General features: G+C 45.4%; 1 protein-coding gene across 1 annotated transcript; it reads left to right on the forward strand.

Annotated features, from left to right (window-relative positions):
* The first annotated feature begins 419 nt into the window (after positions 1-419).
* Positions 420-17,009, forward strand: LOC4577970 (uncharacterized). The gene is made up of 21 exons (XM_061660211.1): positions 420-567; positions 1,543-1,714; positions 2,565-3,232; positions 3,307-3,351; positions 3,457-6,342; positions 6,432-6,826; positions 6,902-7,112; positions 7,184-7,548; positions 7,632-9,615; positions 9,704-9,862; positions 9,935-10,887; positions 10,982-11,398; positions 11,481-11,891; positions 11,969-12,080; positions 12,152-13,006; positions 13,079-13,963; positions 14,038-14,179; positions 14,259-15,058; positions 15,127-15,207; positions 15,283-15,842; positions 15,908-17,009. The coding sequence occupies exons 2-21, from the start codon at positions 1,636-1,638 to the stop codon at positions 16,887-16,889; spliced, it is 12,990 nt and encodes a 4,329-aa protein (XP_061516195.1). The 5' UTR covers positions 420-567; positions 1,543-1,635; the 3' UTR covers positions 16,890-17,009.
* Positions 17,010-17,666: the final 657 nt, after the last annotated feature.

Genomic DNA, 17,666 nt, shown 5'->3' on the forward strand with positions numbered 1-17,666 from the left:
GTTGCCGGCGTTGCTTTTGATTCGAGCAAATAGATTGACATTCCCTGGCTGAGAGGCTATTTCTGTACCACGCGTCTGATAAAGAACCAACAACTTCACAACCGCTCATCGATTGCGGCCAGAACCGCCAAAGGATGATCGCAACAATACGTCTCGTGAGAACATCATCTTAATCTCCACGCCACGAGAGACAAAGTGAGCTATAGAGCGATCGAGAAGGAGAGAAAGAGCAACAGAGCGGCCGCTCTTGCCAAACTCAATCAGGGAACATCTTACCCGATCGTCTCTTGACTTTCTTCCATCCCTGCTGAACGATCGCACAAGACCTTTGACACGAGACTGTTGATAAAGGGAGCGCCCGTCTCCATCAAGTCGCATCACTATCAGTGGATGATTCCTGGCCCGCTGGGATTTGTAGCAGAGACACTCTCCGGCACCGTCAGTCTGTTCCTGCGTTCGGTTCGGTTCGGTTCGTGATCTTGCTCCAGCGTCCAGTTGCAGTAGTGGTGTCCAGTGTCCAGTGGTGTGGTGCATCCCCTACAAGTGATATTGAGAGTGACGTGGATGGTAAGTTGGAGTTGGAGGATTCCACTCGCCACCAGAGGCCACAATCGTTTCGATATTATGTTAGCAAATCTATGCTGTCTGTGTGTATTTGTTATACTGCATTAGTACGGGAATAAAAAGTTAGCATAAGTGAAGTGATTGATTACGCAACATTACACGTCGTCGGAACGTGTGTGTTTCAACGCTTCCGGAAGGATGTTATGTTAGCATTCCAGGATCAGTTATTATACCAGTGTATACGTGTCAAGTTCGCACGCGTTTGTTAAGCGCAATTCGTTAAAAAAGTGTTCAAATGCAGCATTTACGCAGGAGTCAACATTGTCAGAGCAGTGATCGTCAGATCCGTGTTCCACGTTGACGCGGTGAATGACATCCCAACGAGTGGTCGACGATGGAAGATGATCGATCTCGTTATCACCAAAGTTAATGATTCTGTGTGAAGCGCAGAGGAAAAGCGTGCGCTCGGTGCGGTGGGCAGCAGCAGAGATTAAGAAGGGAGGGCACGAAAACAAGCCAACAATCTGCCGTGCTTATTGACGTACACAGCCAAAGTTCAAGTTTACGTTGTTGTCGACTGATAATCGCCTCAAGTGATTCAACTGCCGCTGCACACACACATTGGCTTTCGCGACGGATTTGGTCTGGATTGGGATGAATTATCAGGAGGGGCCAGTGTGAGTGGTTCCACAAATTCCAAATTTGGGCCGTGATCGTGATGTGTTCGTTTGGTAGTGATAAGAGTAATGACAACCGAACACTTCCTAGTTACTCGTGCTTTGAATTTATATTTATACATTGCGGTGCTGTATCTGTGTCAATAGTGTATTGGAGAGGAGTTTTAGGAAGTGAAAAGAGTGATTAAAAAATGCCGGTTGGCGATTGTGACAGAATAGAGAGCATATACGCGCGGAACGTGTGACTAGGAAATTATGCATGGTTTGATCGTCATTTGTTTTTGTTGTGCTATCTTTTCAGAATTCAGAATCAAGTGTAAAGCTTGTGAAAAATGATAGATTAGTGTAGTGGTGCCTATTTAGTTGTACATCGAAGACTGAAGCGCAAGCAAACATGGAGAGGCGAAAAGGTGTAGTTCATGGATTGATAGTCTTTCTCGTGCTGATGCTTACAGTCGAAGCTTACAAAAGAAGTAAGTACTCATATTTAGAAGTAGTCCATTTACCTATGTTTTCACACTTGGTTTTCCCAATGCACAATAGTCAGTCCTGCGTAACGACGGTTCAGTTCATGGGGACTTGTGCCCGTCACGAGCAGGTTGTAGGACATAATATCTCACTTTATTACATTTTTTTATATAAACTATAGTTATTTGTGTGATAGCGTTAAGCAGAGCTCTGGAGAAACCTATAATGCGGTCCGCGATTACTTTGTAAAGACTAAAACAAAAAGTTTATCATGTTTATTATTTCAATCATAATTTTAATATTTTCTTTTCATGTTTTAAATAGAGCTACAATAATAGAATCGAGCTGTACAATTTTGATACATTCAGTTGGTATTTTCTCATTACAAGGATATTTAAACGTTCGTTCATTAGCTAAAGTTAAAGAAACAAACAAATAAACGAAGCCAAACTATCTGATAAGAATAGTTGGATCAGTTTCATCGTTTGATTCCAATAACAAAAATGCCAATAGGAAATAATCCTATTGCAAATTAATTCTCATGGAATCTTATCAAATTTTCTTCTTACAGGGTTTTTCTCTTTATCTCAAGGCCCTCAAACCATTTCCGGAATGGTGTTATTCTTTTTTTTTTGTAAAAACGGGTCGGGAAATGGTTTGAGGTTCTTGAGTTAAGTGAGAAAGCCTATATTTGCAAAAAATCTTTTCCTAATGGTTAGGAGGATTTGGACCATGAGAATTAGTTTAAAATGTAGCTTTTAAAATTTGCTGTTCATATAAAACAGGACGCTTGACGTACTTCACAAAGTGTTAGACCATTTCCTTCATCATTTAATTCCCACTTGCTTGTCCTAGATCCCCTGAAAGATCCTCAAATTTGTGGACGCCCTGTGTGTTCGAAAACATCGAAGTTTCGATACAATGTCGGCCACTTGTACAAGTACGACCATTCCATGTACGTAAAGACCGCTCTCGTAGGGAGCGGGGATAACACATCCGAGCTGCACATATCGTCCGTCGTCGAGATTGATTTCTATGCACCCTGTCAGGGTATTCTGCGGCTTTACTCGATCGAGGTGCGGGAACGAGCTGCACAGGCAGCCGAGGAAGAATTTTTCGAGTATGGAGAGGAGCCAGAACACACAGAAACATCGGATGTGGATGAAACGGGTGGCGTGCATCCGAAGAGTGATGTCATCGCAGAGGAGCTGATGCGTTTTGAACTTCGCTTTGCCTTCCATGATGGAGCGATCGGTGAGATCTGCCATGAGGATAGTGAGTCGGTGTGGACGTTGAACCTGAAGCGTGGCATCCTGTCAGCGCTGCAGAATACCATGCCACGGTTCGACATCGACTACGATACGACGGAAACAGATGTGTCCGGTATATGCGATGTGCAGTACAAGACAAACGGTCGTAACGGAACCAGCCTTCTGTTCCGCAAGACGAAGGATCTAGTTTCATGCAAACGGCGGTACAAGACCACATCGTTCATCCAAACGGTTCCGTATGATTTCCGGACGGTAAGCATGATTGAGTATATGAGTCAGGTTAGTCTGGTATTGAAGATATTATCTGTTTTGTTTTGTTTTAAAAGAATTACGTTGCCTGGCCAATACTCAATTCTAACAGCTATTGCGATGTAAGTATCTATAGTAAGTACAATTTAAGCACTTTATGAAGAGCATGGAGGTATTTTAAATAATTTGTATGTATGTTACAAATGATACTATCTCTATTGCTTTAGTTTTCTATCGATAATTCGATTTACAAAAGCGTTGCCTGCTATGAACGCCATCAGCTTGTGCCGTTTTCAAATGGGCTAGCCGGTGCCGTGACTGAAACATACAATAGGCTGGAGCTCGCCGATGAAGAAACTTACGTCCATGAAGGCAATAATGAGATTGATATCCAGCGCCGTTCCTCGTTGCTGTACGATCACACGCCTTCTGTGCACGAAAGTCATGATGAGATCAAAGCGTCCCGAGAACTGCTGATGGAACTATGCGTTCATGGCTTTCCAAACATTAGACGTGACTTCCCGGATGTGTTTCTTAAATTTCTGACTGCGGCCCGGGCACTATCATCCAATGCACTGTACCAGCTGTTAACGCGTTCTAGAGCTATTTGCGACAATGGGCATAAGCACATACTGGAAAGCTTACCCTATATTGGCTCGGCCGCATCAGTTACGCTAATGAAGGATCAAATTGTCGAAAACAATGTAGGACCAGCGCTGGCAAACAAATGGATGGAATCGTTTGCTTTTCTGACTCGCCCGAACGAAGAGGTGCTGGAGGCAATGCTACAGCTCATGAAGCATGGCAAGGAATCCGGTGATCAAACGTACCTTTTGTCAGGATCTACGGTAGTGAACACGTTCTGTAAAATACACTCGAACTGTGCGGAAAGTGAGGCAGTACAGGCGATCGTACAATATCTAGAAGAGGAGCTGCTCGATACGATCCAGAGTGCTGAGTCAAAGCTCCAACATGACCGTCGAAAACGGGAACGCGTGATTGTGCTTTTAATGTCCCTGGGTAACATGGGTGTAGTAAACAAGCGCTTAAATTTTGAGCTACGTACCATCATAGAGAGTGAGCGATACCCGACCGAAGTACGAGTAGAGGCGGTGAACGTGTTTCGCCGTAGTGATTGTACCCGCACGAAGGATTACTTCTTGAAGCTATACTCCACGTTCCTACTGGACGTGGAGGTACGTATTGCCGCATACTTGCAAGCAATGCGATGTCCGGATCATTTGTCGGTAAGACTGATCAAGAATGTGCTGAAAACGGAAGAAGTAAAACAGGTCGGATCTTTTGTTTGGTCTCATCTGACGAATCTCGCCAAAAGTGCATCTCCCGTGCGAGTTCAGGCACAGGGTCTACTCGCAGAGAACGATCTTGACAGCAAGTTCAATCTTGACATACGCAAGTTTTCTCGCAACTACGAACAGACGCTGTTTTTCGATGAGTACAACTTCGGTATGACGGTAGATAGCAATGTGATCTTCAGCACTGAGTCGTATGTACCGCGATCGGTACGACTGAACTTGACGACGGATTTGTTCGGAGAGTCAATAAACTTCCTGGAGCTAAATGTACGTCTGGAGGGCTTGGAGCAGTCGGTACATCATTTGTTCGGTCCAAATGGTACGTACAGTGCCAAAAAGGTTGGAGAGCGAGTCGACACTTACATGAAGTTCCTTCGTCAGTACGTTCCTTCGAAGGTGTTGGAATTGTTTGATGGTGAGTCTTCATGGCGTGATGAGTTGCAAGATCCCGAGGAAAGCAGTCGACAAAAACGAGCTGCTGTACAACGATTGCCAGTGCTCATTGCGCGTCAAATACAGGAGGACGTGGATCGTCTCGGATTCCAGCTGAAGGGTAACTTCGACAAACCTCAGGTCACGATCGGTGTTAAGATATTTGGTAACGATCTCAACTACTACACTGACGGACTGGAAATATTCAGCAAGGTGAACCAGCGCAAAAAACTGGCGAGTTTGTTCGATGGAAAAGAGTCGTCATACACGAAATCGTCCGTATTTTTGGACACCTCATACGATGTTCCTCTCAGTTGTGGGATGCCCTTGGCCTTGGGTCTTGTTGGTGCATCGTCAGTTGATCTACGGTTAACGGGTAAGATTAGAGCGTTTGATTATACCCGATGGTTGATTGATATAGAGGGAAAACTGAAGCCGAGTATCACGATGGACATAACGGCGTCGATGAGGAGTGATCTAATGCACGCCAGCACGGCTATCAAGGCAAAAACAAACCTATACTCCAACTCTGCTTGGGCGGCTCATCTCAAGCTGCGTGGAACCGATCAAGCAGTATTGCAGGTCAGCTTGCCCCAGGAGCGGAACGATATCTTCAGCATTCGTTCGGAGATGTTTGTACTGACGGAAAGACGCGAATTACAGCAAGCCGGCATCGAGCGTCGCTACTCTAACTCGACCTGCACTTGGCCATTCATCGATCAGGCGATCGGGTTGAAAATGTGTACCAACTATAGCCTACCGGATGTGAGCAACACCGGCAAAGATGTGGAGGTACCGAGCCTTATCCTCAGCGGACCGGTTAACTTCGATGTCAGCCTGGAGAAAGCAGATCCAACGGCCAAGATGTTTGTGCTGAAGTACAGCTGGGCTGAACGGCAGAATCAAACGATCGTGGGTGTAGTGTTTGAAACGCCAAACTCGCAAATCCCACGTATATTCCGTGCGAATATTACGAACGAAGTGCAGCGTAAAACGGCAAGCATGTCGTTCGTCAACGGCAACATATCCCATAAGGCGATCGGGATGTATATCAACAATCCAAACCAACAGCGGGTGGAAATGTCGCTGAACGTAAATGATCGTAAATATCTGGCACTGGAAATGGGCTACAATAAGACCGACACACGGAATGGGCGCATGTACTATCCGTCCTTTTACCTTTCTGTAAACAACGAACGGATAGCTGGGTTAGGTGGTCAAGTTAATCAAACGGCAAAAAATAACATCTCGCAGTGGGACTACATGATCATGTTCGAGACGAAGCGGGTTCGCACGAAAACCATCGGCTATGTATCTGTTTCGCACAACATGACGTACATGATTCATAACTCAATGGAATACCGGGTGAGCATCTCTTCGAGCGCGAGAGGATCGGTGATATTCGTAAAGGCTAATCATTTAAAACTACTTACCATTTCATAAAACAAATATAGTTTATAGGCAGCACGACCGAACGCTTAGTAATCAATGCCCTTGCAGAAATGGCACTGAAGGAGGTGCTGATGTACCGTGCTAACTTTGACCTGCGATCAAGCGCCTATCCCCATTTTGACGTCGCACTGAATGGTACGTTGCTGGATGGAATGGGTCATCTTGATTTTACACTGCTGCACAACAACGCACCGGATTTGAGGGACGAAAAGTACCGGACTACGCTGAAGATGATATTCGCTAGGGATAATCCGTACCGCAGTCAACTGATCTTGACGTCCAACAGTCAGCAGCTAATCGGGGGATCGGCGGAACAAACCGACCCAACCGAACGGACCACCTTGTCGGTCGAGATGACCAGACCTCGCTCAAAAATTGATGTGAAGGGTATGATTGTGTAAGTTATATGAATAGATTCTTATTGGGGTTTGTTCAATAACTTCATTGAGGATCTTTTTACCGATCGTTTTAGTCATGAAAATATGCTGCAAAAAGGAGTGGATCATACAGTACGGCTCCTCGTTCGTTATGCCCCCAAACGGGAGGTGATTGGTGTGGGATCGTTTTCTATGCCACGCTCCCAACGGTTTTGGTTAGAGAGTAGATTTAATCTAACGGTTCCGGGCTTTCATCCATGCACAGCGACTTTAAGGTTAACAGAAAACTCTACTAAAGATCATCAGGTAAGTTTTTTTTGTGTTGTGTGGTGAACAATAAAGATGCTAAATATTTATCTTGTGTGTACCGTCAATAGTTTGATTTCAAAGGCGTTTGGTTTACGGAACATGCCGCCAATGTAAGCGGTTGGTACAAGGATCGCAGCTCCAACGTAAAGTACTACCACTACGCGAAGTTGGCTGCCCAAATTGGGCTCACCAATTCGACCCGGGAGCTATTTGGCGTGATGAAGTACATTCAGGATGAGCATGATAATCGGTTGAGCATGAACGCGATGTTCGAGAAGAAACCGTACGGTATTATCCTACAACATACGCAGCAGATAGCGAACGGTACTAAGAGCTACGCAATGGTGCAATGGAAAGATGAACGGTACTGGTTTTCGGCACTCATGAAATCCGCCCCTATCAAGCAGCTGGATCTGGAGCTACACATTGATAAGTGAGTGTAAATAATAGGGGTTTAGAATGGTTGGAACCGCATTAACCATTCAATGTTTATGTTTACGTTTCAATGTTTTATAGGATTCGTGATATCAGCGCCACACTGCGAGGCTATAAGACACCGTTGAAACGTGAAGTCGGTGTAGAGTTCAAGTGGGATGCGAATCGTGACCCGACGCAACGAATTGCGTTGACGGGAGAATTAAACACTCCTACGGATCGTATCTACGATGGACTGTTCTTACTGTCGTATCCCAATCGTACGTTCAGCGGGACGTTCGATTTGAAGGCAATCCATCCAAGATACTTGGCGAACGCGCGCATTTCATGGAACACTACGGAAGCGATCGTGATACATTTTGATGCCGGTACGCACGAGGAGATGTTAAGCAAGATGTGGTTACTACTTCACTTGAACACAACTTTCCACGGCTGGCGTCGAAATGCGCTGAGCGGAGCGTTTTCCTTTAAGGACAACGTGCTGTATACAGACCTTATTGCAAATTGGGCCGAGGATCAGCGTCTGGGAGTTGAGTTGAATGGGACGTACCGGTCAAATAAGGAGATATTTAACTGTGAGCTAGGCACACAGTTGAAAAGCTCCCTCCGTAATATACCTGCAGTAACGATGTACTTTAACCAGACATTAGTAACCGATCGGGTCGAGACGACTGTCCTCCTAAACTACGAAACTACAGATCAGCCTGTGCAAGAGTTTTCGGTTCGCTCCAACTGGCAGCACAAAGCGGATAAGCGGCACAGCAATATAACAGGATCACTTCGATTGATAAGCCCATATGAGAACTATCGGATGGGGGCGCTTGTCGCGAAGGTATCCGTGAGCGAAAATCGTACCATCACAGGAGCCGCCGATCTACAGCTGGATGATAATACGTACGATTTACTGCTCGAGGGACACATACGCAATCTGGTGGACTGTATGTTGACGGCAAACATAACCTCGTCGAACATCAACTATCGCAGCATAAATGGACGGTTCGGAATTAGTGAGAAGAATCGTCACCTGGTAGCAGAAATAATTACACCAAAGACGGAACTCGGTATAGAGCTACTGTATGCGGTTGTGTCTCCTCAAAACTTTGACGTAAAGTTCCACCTCGCTACACCATTGAAAGAGCTGGAGAAAGTGATACTGCGTGCAAAGCTGCAAAAAGACAACGTGGATTTCCGAGCCGGCATGAACAATATGGTGTTGGGTTGTACTGGCGTGTGGAGGAAGGCTCACCTGAAGGACTTTGAGTATTCTTATCGCATCTACACTCCACTGCAAAAGTTTGAAGAGAGTGCACTGATAGTGAAGGTGGTGATTAACAGTGAGCGAGCGCAATATGTTGATGTGGAGCTTTCGGGTAAGTTCTCAGAATACAAACTGGGAGTGAAAGCGATGTCGAAGCCGAAACCGGACATCAAGCGTGTGATGCTGCCGCAAACAGCGTCCTCGTTGGTTGAGGAAAACCTGTGGAATAACGAAGTTGACGATGAGCAAGAGGATGAGGACTACGATGAAGAAGAGGATGAAGAGAACTTGTTGAATTTTATTGGGGAAATTGAGCTGTACACGATCGTTATGCCTACGATCGAGGGCACGCTCGAGTTGACGGAACAAAACTCCCAATATCGAGCGATCGGGAAGCTGAAAGTACCACAAGGTGACATCGATTTTCGCGATCGATTCTATTTGAGAGATTTGCTGAACATGCACAACAGCTTGCAGTTGAAGACTCCGTTCCCAGTAGCACAGCAAATCACATCGGAGTTTGTGATGAAATTCTCTCACGAAACCACGGATATCACCGTTGGCATGAATGTAAAATTCAACAACCGTACGGAGTGGGTCAATACCGGATTTCATGTGAACTATAAGAAGAGCGTGGATGAGGCTGAAGTGCACAAACATCAGGCGCTGGTTGATCTGATGACTCCGATGAAGAATTTGCAGAAAGTATTCCTGAACGGAACGTTAGAGCTGGAAGATCATAGCTACAAGGGTAACTTGACGGCTAAAACGATGACCACGGATGCATCTTTGGCATTGTCTTTTGAGGTAAGAAGATCGCATGTAAATGTGTTGGTATGAGTGTTTGAGAAAAAAATATGAGTGTTTGTTATCGTAATTCCTTCTGTGCATACAGGCTGAGGATCAATTCATCGATACGTTTATGAGTGTTTGGGTACGGGCGCCCCTGATGCCCTACTATGCGTGTCGTGTGTTCTACAAGCAGGACTTCTCCAGAACGGAAAACTCGATGGACTTGGGTTTCACAGTAAACGATGGTGATTTGTATAGCAATGTAAGTTGGAAGCTGATGAAGGTGTTGGTTGCGTTCTTTTATCTAAATCGATGTTTCCTGTTCATGTTACAGTTCCGCATGGATGGTGCCTGGTCATTCGCTAAGCCTCACTACATTAAGGGCGCCGGGAAATACCAATCAAACTTCCTGCCGATCAATTTAATCAACACCGACTTTTTGATCACTCGATCGCCCCTACCCAGAGCTCACTGCAATGTGAAATTCCATGACAAGAACGGTGTGGTTGAGGAGATCAAGGCCAGGGCGGAGCGAAACCGCGAATTGTTCATGATAGATCTGAGCGTGCCGATGGAGGATTACAGAAACTTTTCCATCCACGGACGTCTGCAGCATCGTCAGGGCAGTGAGTACGCCGTGTCTGGACAGCTGTATCGCAACGAGCACATATTCCAGGTGGAGGGTAGCGCAACGATCGCAGAAGACATTCCATACCGAGCCGAGCTGGCATTCCAACCGCTTACGCCGGAAGGGTCGATAGGATCGATTCGATATGATTGTCGAAACTCATCCACATCGACTGAATTTAACCTGGAGGTAGAAAGTGGTAACAAGGTAGCTAAGCTGGACGGTAGCTTCAAGTTGTTGGCAATGTCCGATTGGTTCTTGAAGTTGGGACTGGAGTCATCCGAGCCCGGTCTGAAAAGCGTTGACTTTTATATGGGTATAAACCCAGAAGCGAATGGAAAAGCTCTTGGCAAGTTTAATCTCCATTCGCCCTGGGTCCAGTATGGTGTTGATCAGGCGGATGTTGAGATGATGTTCGATGTGCAGCCAATTTCGGGATCTGTAGTGGCTCGGTACGGCATCAGAGATGTGTCGGGCAATGCCAGCTGTCTGTGGAACTGGGCATTGAAGTCGAATACGCAGTTTGCGTTGGAGAATCGGGTGCTAAGAAACTCGGTTGAACGTTACTTCCGTACGGGAGTGCGGTATGTGAGTCCGGATCTGGAAAACAACCATAACCTTACTTTTGGTGGTGATTTGAACCTGAATAACATTTGGATGTAAGTATGATGATCGATGTGCTGGGATGTTTGTCTCGTAGAAGCCATGGGGAGATAGAGTGAATGATTCTTATCCTGTTTCTTGTACGTGTAGATTCAGTGCGAATTCGTCGGTAGACTTTATTTCCATACGTGATATGTCGGCCGTGCTGAAGGTACTGCTACCGAAGCCAGTCGGAGATGTGCACACCTTAGCTCTTGCTATGAACGGAAATCTTCCGTTCCTGGAACCAGTAAAATCGTTCAACATGGAAACATCGTACGAAACAGACGAAAGTCGTAAAAGATACGCCTATCATTCGGAGTACAGCGGCATCGGAGATATTCGTGCATTGGTACGGTTCGATTGGGGCCCCGATGTACGCAAGGAAAGGATTCAGTCGATCCTGAACGTGTTCCGAATCGGTGATCGCCAAGAGTTGATGGTGACGTTGCGGGGACCATGGTATTTGGAAGATGCTTTTGTAACCCACGGAACGTACGATACAATAGAAAATTTGTATCTCGTGAGGTAAGTGCAAAGTATAGTTAAATTGATACAAAGAGGAGAGAACAGTAATTTTCATCATATTTTCTTCTCACCCTTTGTGAAGTGGAAACATTTCCATGCCGGCCTCCACTAAAGTGATGAGCGCTAACGTAATATTCAACGACCTCTCGAACATGAAGGCCGACGTCAACTGTACGACACCATTCCTAAACGTATCTTGGATCCATGGACAGCTTGAGTTTATTGAGTCTCCGATCGAATCTATACGATATGTGAAGGGATCATGGCCTGAGTCGAGTGCGATATTCGACGCAAAGGCAACCTATCGCAATAACAATCAAGATCGAGAACAGCAAGGAACGGTAAAGATGGAAGTTCCACTGCAAACGAGACACTTTGCGGAGATCAAGTATGGCTTATCGGAGAGACCAGCGATTACGACCGGCTATGCAGAGGTAGAGTACAATAGTAAGAACGTGCTTAGCGGACAGTATACCTCCAAGGAGGAATCAAGGTAAGATACGAAGGCATTGTCTTGCCCAGCGGTGAGGACTGCAATAGTTACTGATTATCTGGAGTTGTGGTTTACAGACCTGGCTTTGACAAGGAAACGATAGAGGTGATGTTGAAGAATGAATACAAACCGATTGGAGTACATTACGTACACTCAGTGAACAAGCAAGATCCCACAGTGGAATCGCTGGTAAGTTATCGCTAGGAAGTCAATTAAAATTGGACAAAATGGGTGGTAATTGATATCCATCTATCGTACAGGATTTCAAGCGGGCAGAGATATTTGAATTGGACAACAAGGAGGACAACAAGTTCAACGTTACCGGAGAGCTGCATGTGCTGAGCAAGGAAAAGGGGCGTGAATATATTGTGCGGGCTATTCAAACAAACCGAACGGTGGAGCTAACGGCCAACATTGAGGAGGATAATATTGTAAGCAAGAAACAATCTAGACTGCAGCTAGCACCCACCGTATGGATTGCATATGACTTTGAGCGAACCAATCGTTCGCGGGACGATGTAGAGGCACAGAACTTTACGCTAAAGATATCGTACCCGAATCGTAACATATCGGCCGATGGATGGTACTCGTACACGTCGAATGCATTTGATTCGGACATCACACTCTCGTACAGTCCAAACCGTACCAACGCAGAGGACGAAAGCGAAATGCCAAAGCAACGCACTGTTCGAGGTGGTGTTGAATGGCGCGATCTTGCCAACAGCAGCACTGATGGACAGCAGATTCGCGTGTTCTTAGGACATCCAAGTTTCCAAAGAGATGTGACGGTAGACGCACGATACTTTACGGATCCGAAGCATTGGTTCAGCTCGAAGGCGGAACTGCGGTACAATGACGACAATGAGCATCTGTTGGCGATGGGTCTCGACCTAAACGACATGCAACCGATCGTTGGGTTCTGGAACTATTCGTACCATCTGTTTAGCACACACGAGGCATCCGATCTGGATCTGGATTCGATTGGATCGATCGGGTTGAGACCAGGACTGTGGGGTGTGAGCTCAAATTCGCATTACAAACGAGCTTATTTGTCGCAGATGCATGGACATGTGTTGGGATGGATGAACCTACACCAGAAGGAGATGCACTATGAGGTTAGTTGTAAAAATTATCATTTGTGTAAGAAAGTATGATCATTGATCGTTGTACCATTAACTTTCTTGCAGCGAATAACTTCCCAGAGCAAGTACCGGATTTGGACAAAAGCAACCGGAGCGTATCCAGTGTACCTTATCAACGGAACTCTGTTGGATGGTCCAGAGCTGGATGCTACTGGATTCTTTTATCTGAACATCGACGACAAAATGGTGCAAATGAAGATCAACATGACACCAGATGGTTCGGAGAATGTGTACATGTACGGTATCATCCCAGACACGCGCAGTGCTTATTTCGATTTATGGCGAGATTATGATAAGGCACGTGAAGTGGATGTAACGTACTATTTGAAGATGAACCATTCTCGGTTGATTACGGGTCATCTGCTATGGCGCCCGGAAATCAAATCGGATGTACAGAAGTTGGTACGCGATTACGTGAATCAAATGCATCAAGCTTTGTTGGAGTATACCGAATTTTGGATCAAGCACGTATACCTGGAGACGAAAGACTCCACGATGGGCATTTACGAGGCAGCAGTACCGTACATCGAAGGATTTCTGAATGATGCTGCCGGACTGAGTGTATTGCAACATGATTTTGAAGAATTGCAACATTTCCTAAATGCGTCGTATGCGGCGGACGATTTTTACATTCGTTCCATTACCAACATTACCATGACGGTGCTGGACGAGCTGGCATTAAAGAATAAGATAACATCATTGCCAAAAATTCTGACCGAGCTATGGCAGGTGATGGGTGAATCAGGACAAGCGTTGGGAAAATCGATAGCCTGGTTACTGGAGCGTGTGAAGCAATCGTATCAGAAGTTTATCGATATTGTTGGCAGTATATTCCACGGTGACGCTATGCGATACCTATCCTTGACGCTGGAAGATTCCCTAGAACGGTACGATAAAGTCGTGAAGGAGGTGCATCTACAGTTTATTAAGGTATTATTATTCCAACACCATAACTTCGTGATTATGAAGATTACTAAGTATGGTATTAATTCTCGGGGTTACAGCACATACAGGAGTTATGGGACAAGGCCATTATGATGACGACTACATTCTGGCACAAGATGCTTCAAAACATAGAACCAACAATAATTCGACTTGCACATTATGGTGAATCGTTGGGCTGGTTTGTTGGAAATGAAATATTTAGTAAGTAGTTCATTTATGGTATCTTGTGATTTATCGTACGTAAATATTATAATTCATAAATAATTTTATCTCTCGACAGCATTTTTGTACAACAAAACACAAGAGATAGCTGACTCGCCGTACTTCAACACCGTCACCAACTTCACCCAAGACCTGGACCTGCTATACAAAGATCTGATAACGAACGATGTGTTCACTAACTTGAAGAAGTACTCATCGGTATGGTGGGAATTCATGCGTAAGAAGTACTTCCAGGTTGTACCATTCGCCAGAGAGCTATACCAGGTTGGAAATGAGCTGCTAGAAGAGATCAAACAACTGCGCAAGATCGAGTTCGTACACTTCCTTATACAACGCTACGAAGAGGTTAAAGCGAAGGCAGAATGGCTTGCTGAAGAGTTCCAGGTCGTTAGCCGTTTATCGCAAATGTGGAAAGTAGTGAGTAAAAAGTTTATGCATCTAGCACAAACAGCACTACAAGCGGAGGATCATTATCGTGAGGCAAAGACAAAGTTCATATTCGATCCCGAACGTGGCGTGATGGAGTTAGAGCAGAAGCTTCCCATGTCATGGCATGCGTTCAACGAAACGCCCAAGTTTGAGGAGATACCGGAGTTTAAGTACATCAGCAAAATACAGGACCTCTTTGCCGGTAGCAATACAACGATCTGGACAGTGTACAACGATATCTGTCCGTACGTGGATCTGGAGGTGTGGCTTCCGCCCTTTAAGAGTACCGCACTACTGATCGGCTCGAGGCACTACATGTCGTTTGATAAACGATTTATTTCGTTGGATCTGAGTGATTCGAACCGCTGCCAGTATCTGTTGGCGCATGATTACTACAATCGAACGATAACGCTGTTGTTGGAATCATCGGTAAGATTAGAAGATCTTTGGAGGTACTGGAACTCATCAAATTATAGACTATTTTTGAATCTTTTCAGGATCTGAAGTACGGCCAAACTTCCAGACAAATTACACTCATTATCGATGACAATACGCTTGCGATCGACGTGTTCAACATTGTACGTATATAACTAGATACATGATCGTGTTAACTTGATATTAATTTGAATTTCGTTGCTCCTCCTCCTGCATAGTCGGTGAAAATCAACAACAAGGCGACTGCACTGCCTGCAATGATCGGTACGCAGACGGTGGTTTTCCGGCAATCGGATCAACTGTGGATACAATCGCAACGTGGCTTTCTGGTTGGTTGCAGCTTGCGCTACCATATCTGCTGGCTGGAACTGAGTGGATGGTACTTTGGCAAGATGGCGGGACTGCTTGGAACGATGAACAACGAAATGTTTGACGATCGTATCACTTCCACTAATCGATATAACGAAACAGAAGAACAGTTTCTCAACAGTTGGGCGTTGCCGGGCTGTAGCTCGACGGTTACTGCGACGAACCATACCAGCAACTTTTACAGTGCCTCGAACGAGCTAAGTCAGTTGTGTGACAGTTTCTTCCACCAGAAGCTGTCGTATCTGGCAACATGCTTCTCCGTGGTGGACGTAACTCCGTTTTACGAGATGTGTATGGACCTGGGGCATAATCTAATGCCGGATCGGGGCGCATGTACGGCTGCGATTGCATACATTCAGGCATGTAGCCTGGAGCGAACACCTTTGCGAGTTCCAAATAATTGCATCAGGTTGGTACTGAATATGAGCCAAAAAGTGTCATTATCTGATCGGGTTTTCGCTTTTCGACTTTCAGCTGTTTGCTAATGAACGGAAGCTACGTTCCGGAGGGTAGTTTTGTGCCGCTGCGTAATGAAGAAGTTCCGAAGGCGGCCGATGTGGTGTTTATCATTGAAGCAAAGCCCTGCAACGAACGGTTTGTGGAGACGAAGAGCATCAACCTGCTAGTGAGCGGAATCGCCCGGGAGCTGCAAGACTTGGGCATCGATGACACGCTGTTCGGTGTGGTGACATTCGGTGGTTCGGCTCCGTTTGATCGTGCTCACAGTGTGGTGGTTGGAAACTCGGTATTCGAGATGCACAATGGAACGCAACCGTTCTTCGATCACGTCAAGATCGGCAACGGTACGAACGAAGACATCTTCGACGCCATCACAATGGCCTCAAACCTGGTGTTCCGACCGGGTGCATCGAAAACGTTCGTACTGCTACCGTGTTCACGGTGTGTCGCGTCCAAGATGAAGCTTGACTTTTCGTCGATCGTACAGCTGCTTGTCGAGAACGACGTCAAGCTGCACATTCTGGCGGACCAGGAGCTATCATTCCAGAAGTCACGCGTGTCCCGCCTGTTCTACGGAATGGATAGCCAGATGGTTTACACGAAGAAGGACGTGAAGGAGCTAATCGGCGATGCTGAACTGCGGCGACAAATTCAACTGCCGAAGGCAACGCTCGGCGAGTGTATTGCACTGGCGATGGAAACGAACGGATCGATATTTGGTGGACACAAGCTGCGCCAGGATCGTTCGAATACAGCAAATACGAAGAAGTTTATCAAGGTGTTTGCAAAGCGTATCGCAGCGTCAGCGCTTCCGAACAGCTGCCAAACGTGCGAGTGCACCGGACACAATACCGGAGTGGCGTATATGCAATGTACGCCGTGCAACTATCCTTCACCATTCTCGATGGAGGACGGCAACATGACGGACGATATGTTCCTATCCGTCATGCAGCCGGATGGTGAATTCGATTACTACGACTTTGAGGGCGGAATTTAAAGAATGAGGGAACTTCAAAGAATGCAAGAAATTTTTCGTTAAGATTAGTATGTAAAATTATTATGTTACGTTCTACTGCGACAGAATGTATGGAGAATAACCACATGAAAAAGATAAAAATGTGTAGCTTTTCTTATCCGTGGTCGGGTTCTATTTTATATGAGACATCATCATCTTTGTGAATATGAAAAACTCAATTTGCCAGCGGTCCGCTAATTTATTTGTTCAAGCAGTATTGTTTGTCCAATTCATACTGCCCAAACATGAAATAAACGACAAATAATATGTGGAAGAATAAAGGAACTAATATCACAGTAGCAGCATTTAGTTTACGGCAAGGTAATTAAAACTATCGAGCTGCTAGCGGTTGAACATATTTTTGTCGATTTCGTTCATAAAACGAAACATGTCTCAGGAATGAGTCCCACTAAATTGGTTCAAGGTAATATGCAGATACTGCAGTATTGGTTATCGAAGTTTAAATATGCTTTTTATTTTACAAGCCTCTTACCTGAATGTTTTTCATAAACCTGAATTTGTTGAAATCGGTTCAAGTTCATCTATCCATATTCTTTACAGCTATATCCCTCCTCATCGCCCTAATCACACAACATCCTTAGTCTTTGGTACTGGAATAGATTCATCTATGGTATGTCCGGATACTTCGGACTGTAACACTGCGCAAGTTCTGATAGTAATGTTCATTTATTGATAGTCAACTTAAGAGTAAAGCGGAAGGTGTCAGTCGAGCAGGTTTTACACAGCAGCAAAGTTTGC

This window comes from Anopheles gambiae, chromosome 3 (assembly GCF_943734735.2).
Source record: "Anopheles gambiae chromosome 3, idAnoGambNW_F1_1, whole genome shotgun sequence".
Lineage (NCBI taxonomy): Eukaryota > Metazoa > Arthropoda > Insecta > Diptera > Culicidae > Anopheles > Anopheles gambiae.

Bases quoted from the DNA above. Each gene is read 5' to 3' on its own strand.
- LOC4577970 (XM_061660211.1), top strand. From the start codon at position 1,636: ATGGAGAGGCGAAAAGGTGTAGTTCATGGATTGATAGTCTTTCTCGTG. The intron at 1,715-2,564 runs GTAAGTACTCAT...TGCTTGTCCTAG, and splicing joins AGTCGAAGCTTACAAAAGAA to ATCCCCTGAAAGATCCTCAA. The intron at 12,081-12,151 runs GTAAGTTATCGC...TCTATCGTACAG, and splicing joins ATCCCACAGTGGAATCGCTG to GATTTCAAGCGGGCAGAGAT.